We start from the raw sequence: 7,873 nt of genomic DNA on the forward strand, positions 1-7,873 counted from the left end.
TGCTCTGGTCCCTTCTGGCCCACTGGGCAGGTTCTGCTTGACCTCAGAGGCGTGGTAGAGAATAAAGTGGGAATTCTTCCAGAGAGGATCAAGCTGGATGAGTCCCTTCAGAGGCAAGAGATGATACTTAAGGCAGAGAGAGGCAGTGTTACATCCTTGACAAGGGGCTTGAGATTCCTAGCAGTGCTCCTGAACCCTGAAGATTAGTTATCTGGATAGCCTTCCCCTCCTATTATCATACCTACTGCAGTCTGGTTATAGTCACAGTGATGCAGCGATGAAAGACTGAAGGAGGAAGGATGAGAGGCTGCCAAGGCAAACTTATGTCATCTACTACACCGGCACCATTCCTTATCAGACAGCTTATATCAAAATATGTGGCCGTTCATATTTTGGCAATATATCAATAATAACTGTTGATATTTGTCTCTTCTGGGAGTTTCCACCTTCAATCTGCAGGTCCTCTATCAAGAATTCTTGGAAGCCCATTTCCATTTACAAACATACAGCCAGTGATTGCGTACCACTTGTCACACTGTCTCAGTAGGACTATTAACAGCTATATATACAACCAGGATAGTTTGTCATGTGGATTGAGTTTCTGCCCACCCGGAGTTAAAAGCATGTGTGATAGTGTGTGTGTGTGTGTGTGTGTGTGTGTGTGTGTGTGTGTGTGTGTGTGTGTGTGTGTGTGTGTGTGTGTGTGTGTGTGTGTGTGTGTGTGTGTGTGTGTGCGTGCAGGTGAGCATGTCAGTGTGTGGGACTGTCTGGATGCCACTCACTCCCCAGCGGGCCAGGTGTTAGAGTAGTTATTGGGACATCTCGGATCTGGACAGTCTGTCTTTCAGTGTGTGTGTGCATGTGTGTGGATGGATGGGCAGGGGGGGTTGGAGGAGGGTGGGGGAGTAGTGGCTGCCGGACTACCCTGGAGACATCAGAGAAAGTGATGCACTGAGGTCAGGGGTGGAGAAGCAGAGGAGAGGGTACAGAGGTATGAGGATAGGCCGGGGGGTACATAGTTGAAATTCAAGGATAAGGTTTCCGAACCTCTGCAGTGAAATGCATTACGATGAGCTCTGGCCTAATTATAGAGGAGCCAGTTTGGGGGAGGGGGATGTTTGGCAGAGAGGTTAGGAGTCACGATGTGAAGGGGTGAAAATGGGTGAATGTCAAGTTGGACAAGCAGACAGGGTGTCATGTCAGCAAACAAAAGTGAGGCAGTTATTTTATGTCAAATCCCTTTAATGATAAGCAAAACTGGCACCACATACTGTACATATATATGAGTAGAAATGAGCACAGCATATATTGTGTAAAATAGCATTTCCTGGTAGAGAGGTAAGGTGAGCTTCCTATAACAAATATATATTTGCTGCACACAGATTGGAAAGTGACTGAAGACAACACAACAAACACTGACCATTCATAAAATATAAACACATTCATTCCATTTATGTACAAAGTTGAGCTTATAAAGTGAGTCCGTTCAATTCTCTGATATACAAAACGGTATTTGAATCGCTTCTCACAATTGATGTCATTCAACATACATTCATCACTGAAGCAGCATTCACCCAATAGTTGTAAAACACACATAAGTAATAAATAATGACAACTAAAGCCTTTTTTTAAAATCAAGGATTAAGTGTTAAAAAGCTTCAAGGGCTAAAATATTAAGGACACTCATCGACTTGACAGTTCGTAAGGCAACATGTAGCAGATATGACAAGTAAGATAATCCTCCATTCTGATCGTTAGCATTATCAGAAAACAAGTTTTGATATACCAGAGTGTCCTAGGATTAAAAAAGTTTTTATTTATTCTGCTTATGCTGGTTGAAAGACGAGATTTATTAACACAGAGCTAAAAATGAAACAGTCAGCAGTAGCCCTGTTGCTCCTTCCATCTATTTTCTACTTGAAAAAAAATATTCTGGAGGCCTCACTTATGTGTTCCTGACTTCTCTTCAGACATTTGATTAAGACCTATGACTTTTTTGACAAGAACAAGCAAAGTCACCGCCAGGAAAAGGACTTCTCCACTTGCTCTCAAACAAGGCGTCAAGAATACTGTACGCATGTTTTAGCATTCGAGCGCTAGGTGGCGCTATTCTTGTGTGGCAGGCATTTCTGCCAGGGGCTGAAAGGAAGGGAGAGGATGATGAAGAGGGAACCTCCGAGAATAAGAATGGCTCCCGCCGAGCCCACGCAGGCCACGGACCAGGACAGCTCGTGGTGTAAAGGTATGGAGTGGTCAGTGGACAGCATGGCCTGCACGGACTGGTGGAATATCAGCACAGAGAGCAGGACCAGTATACCTGAACAGGTTAAAAAAATGACATTATCTCACCAAATCAGTCAGTTTGAGTTATTGCAATACCATGTGAACCGGTAACAAATCTTTGTGAGCTCCCACCTGATAGGATGAAAGAGAAGGAGGCGGGCTTGAGAAAGAAGGGTACTCCTTTACTGAGGGACATGGCGATACAGATGGAGCCCATCACCATCATGGTCAGACTCAAAAGGGCCAAGATGGCTGCTGCTAGATTCAGATCTGTGAGGGAGAGAAGAGAGAAATTCAAAGAGAGGCGGGAGCTGAGAGCAAAGGTGCGTGTGTGAGAATTTGTGAAAATAAATGTTTAAAGTTGGAGTTGAAATACTTTGTGTGGCCGGTTCATAGAATCAAACATTGCATCACTTCACAAAGTTCTACTGGGATTACTACGAATGTATTTCATGACTGAAATGTGAAAATACAAACATGGTGTGAAATGTGCCACCTCCCATACTGGCTCTGTTTAAAACAGATTTTACTGGCATTAAACACCTGAGCAGGTGCAACTCATAAAGCTGATCAACATCTCTCAACAGCCAGTGCCAGTTTTTATTCTATTAATTAAAGCACATCAGATACAAGCTTTATGAATGGGCTTTGTTACTGGGAGTGAGGGGAGGCCAAAAAGGAGGTGAGATAGATAATAATTCAAATCAACCTAAAAAGACCATCAGCAGTTTTGTTTTTGTCCAGCAACACTTCACACTTCAATTGATTAATGCGTTTTTCCTAATGATCCATGGCAGCCACTGGTTGTCCGTGTGTGCCCAAAAGACTTTAAAACAAACCTGCAGAGACTTAAAACTTGCTTGACATGACCCAATCATCGCACTGAACACTTTGTTCATTTTCTTATTTTGTTAATGCAGTTGGCACCACAGCATGTTTGGAAGGATATTTCTTCTTGGTGGAAATTCAGCCAAACAACATCCACTTTCAGACAAACAAGACTGAAGAGTCTGAAGTCACGCCAGGAGCTCCGTGAGGCTGCACACACACACACGCACACACACACGCACATGCTAACACGCTCACGTTGACAAAACTAACATGCTAATGTTTAGCAGGTAGAATATTTACCATGCCCACGTCTTAGTTTATCATGTTAGCATGATAACATTTTCTCATTAGCACTAAACATAAAGTCCAGATGGGAATGTCATAATGTCGCACATATTTAGACTTAACAGATAAAAATGCTGATTGATGATGGTGCTTGATGAAATTTTAAGGCATTGCAAAGTGATTACTATTCATCCTGTGGGGAATGAGAGCACCAAACTTCATGGCAATCCAAGAAATATTCAACTCAAAACCACAAATGTCAACCTCAAGGGGTCGCCAAAGTTATTATGATACATCATGTAAGAAGCATTAATATCTGTACAAAATTTCAAGGCAATCCATCCAGTAGTTATTTAGATATTCAAGGCTGACGTTGCTATCCATCTAGCTACACTGCTAGCTTGCCTACACACAGCATCCCATTGGCCATGTGATTACATCAGTGTTTGCTTAGTGTATACTTTGAAAGTTTTATATTCAAACAGCACACCATCTGATTGTAATTCACTCTCATGTCCTCGATATATCAAATGACTTTGAACGCATCAAGGAAGTTTTCTGAACTTTTCGCCAAACGCTAAACTTTTTTGCCCACTGTGATGAAAGTATCAAGCCTCAGTCCGCTGAACTTGAAACTGCGCTGAAGCCAGCGGCTGCCTGGACAGTAAGGTAAACACATTAATCAGTCTGATAGCTTATGATTTGCTTTGGAAAATGGGTGGCAGCAGAAGTTAATGGGCTGAAACATGCAAAAACCACCAGCATGGTCCTCTGAGCACCCCAGTGAACGTCTTTATTGATAGTAGCTGTGCTGTGACTGTTGGTGTGTATCTGTATGTAGAACAAAAATAGCAGGGGAAAGTATAACATCTCACTCTTGTTGGTTGTCTTCTTGAATATGACTGCGTTCTCCCCAGAGGTGAAGAATTTGAAGTAGGTGCAGTTGGATTCTGTGGGTAAAGGAAAAAGATCACACAAAGAGATCAGACACATGTACACACACACATGCGCACACACATGCACACACTCCTATGGATGGCTGCTGGTCTTCTGTTATGTGCCTCCTATGCATCCATGCACCCTGTCCTTCCAGGCATTATTCCTATTTATATCCAAGTGTCGAGCATTAGCTGGAATACACACACTGCTCCACACACACACACACACACACACACACACACACACACACACACACACACACACACACACACACACACACACACACACACACTCCCCGGCATCACACATATGGTGCCGCCAGAGAGGGTGAGAGACAGCAAAACACTGAGGGTGGATGGCAGAGGGGAGCAAGGAGAGAGGTAGACAGGGAGAAAGGGGCAGATGGAGGATAGAAATGGAGAGGCGTGGCTGCAGAAGGAGAAGGAGTGAGGGGAAGAGGATATGTGGGGTGAGTAAATGATGAAGGGGGGGTGCAGGAAATATGCATGGAGGCTCAGAGGGGAAAGGAGGAGTGAGTTGGGGGGCAGATGGAGGGGTGGTGAGTGAAGGGGAAGAGAGAGAGGGGAGCCACAGATGGAGAAGGAGGTGAGGGGAGCAGGAGATGTCAAGAGGGGGAGGAAGCGCAGAGGGGTTGGTTAATACTGCATTAGACATACACTCTCCCTCAGTCCCTGTCTGTCCCTCATCCTCGTTTCCCCCTCTCTATATTTAGACAAAAACTGTGAAGTAGTCAGATTCCACTTGGCTTCACAGGCGCATAGTGATGACTTTCACCCACTGAATATTTTGTGGTCCAAGATGACCACATGCTTGCACACACACTCACACATTTCTTTCACACACAAATATGTTTGTGCTCATTTGCAAACATTTTTATTGCAGCATACACACCATTTATCAGCCTACTGATTTTTTTAGCACATTATGCTATCACAGTCAACCGGTTTTGCTCTCACTACCCCTGCTGAGGCTATAATTATTGAGCTGTCATGTTCCTCTCCAGCAGGCTGCAAAGACGGATGGTTGGTCTTGACATGACAGGCACGGCATTGGCGGGGCCGCACTTCGCTCGAGACGGGAGCCAGAGGCATGTAAACAGGGATTTGAAACAGAGAAGCAGAGATGGCAAAAACAGTTGTTTTCGTCCAAACATGACAAGCCCACGGCCATCTGCAACAGGCGGCGTGGGCCAACAGTGTTAGGACGTGTGAGAAAGATTGTCAGCAGCATACTGGCTGCTCTCACAAGCCAGCAGACCATCTCAGAGGCAAAGATATATAAGCTAGAAGCAGCCAGAGATACAGGACATTTTGCCAGGTAAGATGGATTTTAGTCCTTGATGACTGGATGGAAAACAATGTTTTGACGCATCATTCAAAGTGATGCATGTGAGCAGTATTTATTGCATATACAGTATGTGATCCACGTGTATCTCTGCTGGATGAGGAGACATTTTTGGTTTCTTCAGAGCTCGGCTGTGTCTCAGCAGATTCCCTGAGATAGGCAGTGATTCCAGGAGCAGCTCCTTCTAAATCCTTGCCAATCTCTATCTCACGTCTTCAAATACCTGCCTCTCTCCATCTCCAGGCTCGCTTTTCAGACAGAAATAGGTCATTGTGCAGATAATCAGCGCACTCTGGAGAACCTAACCATGGTCAAGTTGAATAAAGTGTTTTTAGAAGGGAACTGTCACAACTCTAAACATGGATGTTCGTCAACACAATAAACCCGCGGTCAGTTCTCTCATCAAATGTCTGCACTGCACATACATCAGGAGATAATCAGATATGCAGCCAGGGGAAAACTTGACATGAATTCTTCATTACTGACAATGTTGTGAATCACAAAGATTTTGTTGTATAATTGCAGCATGCTTGCATGCATTGTTACAATAGTATAAGAATTAAAAACAGCTTCTCTGTGGTCTTGCTCATGCTCTGTTTTCAAGCATCGTATTCTTTAATGATTCAATTTGCACATTATCTGTAGGATGACCTAGATACATATATGCACAGGCAGCCTCACATACACAAGTATCCTCTCTTTATGCCTTAGCAAGGTGAGAGTGGATACATACGAATGTACACAGGGGAAAAATGACTGTCGGCATAGCTTTCCTCAGTCCTTCATGGGCTCACATGAAATACCTACAGATGTAAGCATGTTCCCAGAGGGCATACATCATATTAGTTATGCCTGCTCCCTCTGTTTTCACAAGAAAAATGTGGTGATTAAGTGCAAGTGTTTCTTTCCTCAGTGATGTCAACAACTCGAGACCTCTCAAAAACATCATTTGACCCCTTTCTATTAATTCACTTTCATACTGAGGCACATACTGTTGCGTGGAGGCCGCCTCAAGGTACACTTGCATGGCCGGGCAATTCAGTTTACAGAGACACAGACATGAGCAGACAGTCGGAGAAACAAAACAAACACATGCCCTCCAGAAAGCTCACCTGCTCGCCTCCTAGACAGCACAGAGAACAGACAGACAGACGAACATGAACTCACACAGACACACAGACACGCCAGCCAGAGGTCTCACCTCCAGGTAGTTCAGCGGGGCCACAGCTTGTCCTCTCTGGGTCTATGTCAGCCACCCATAGGGTGCGGATGCAGCCCTTCCACAGGCCATAATGGGCCATCTGGCAGGTCTGGTTGCCGATGAAATTCTTTGGTTGGGCCAGCTCCACCCAAAACTCTGTCCCCATGCCCAGCACCGTCAGGGTCACGCCAATGATACACACGAAGAAGGCCAGCTTGATCTTCCCTTCCTGACTGTCACTCATCTTGTGGGTCCTCCTCTGACCCCTTCCACCTTTCATTCCACCCAAACCCCCAGCTTGTCCAGCACCCGCCACCCCGATGCGGCCCTCCTCATCCTGCTGTACAAAGAAGTTGGACCACATACTGAAGACCAGGGGAAAGAATGAGGCACTTTGGTCGAGGTGTAGAGGAGTGAATAGTAGAGGAAACGATGGAACGAGGGTTAAGGGTGAAGAGGGTGCAGAGGAGGACACACAGCTATCAACTACCCTGTGATGAATGAGTAAACTGAGCAAAAGCAGTCAGAGTGAGCAAAAGATCAAGTAAAAATAAGTGGGCTGAACAATGAAATTGGACAGAAAGCGATATGAATAGAGCTCCAATCAAGCAGGGGGCGGATGAAGTGAGGAAATGATAAAATGGGAGGACCAGGAGAGCCACTGTCTGTTTTCCGTCCAGTCCTGTGGAATAGAGAGATGAAACAGAAAGATGAAAGAGCAGCCAGCATATGCTTCACAAGAGCAAAATCCTTTCATCACCAGCGTAATATTTAATTTCCAACAGCTTTATCAGCATCTACAGTTATCCCTCCCTAAAAGCCATATGACACGCTCTCAGCCAACAATAGATAAGCCATATGGCGTTTCCCTGAAAGGCAGATTTTGCTTCAGATGAAGAAACAATGGGCCGGGTGAGCTGGTGGAGTTGGTTGGTGCAGGGTCAAGGTGAGAAATAACACCACAGCGCC

General features: G+C 44.9%; 1 protein-coding gene across 1 annotated transcript; it reads right to left on the reverse strand.

Annotated features, from left to right (window-relative positions):
- Window positions 1-1,228: 1,228 nt before the first annotated feature.
- cacng6b (calcium channel, voltage-dependent, gamma subunit 6b) lies at window positions 1,229-7,586 on the reverse strand. The gene is made up of 4 exons (XM_070966877.1): window positions 6,905-7,586; window positions 4,275-4,349; window positions 2,416-2,553; window positions 1,229-2,317 (listed from the first exon to the last, which is right to left on the reverse strand). The coding sequence occupies exons 1-4, from the start codon at window positions 7,266-7,268 to the stop codon at window positions 2,097-2,099; spliced, it is 798 nt and encodes a 265-aa protein (XP_070822978.1). The 5' UTR covers window positions 7,269-7,586; the 3' UTR covers window positions 1,229-2,096.
- Window positions 7,587-7,873: the final 287 nt, after the last annotated feature.

The sequence above is a fragment of the Chaetodon trifascialis genome, chromosome 7 (assembly GCF_039877785.1).
Source record: "Chaetodon trifascialis isolate fChaTrf1 chromosome 7, fChaTrf1.hap1, whole genome shotgun sequence".
Lineage (NCBI taxonomy): Eukaryota > Metazoa > Chordata > Actinopteri > Chaetodontiformes > Chaetodontidae > Chaetodon > Chaetodon trifascialis.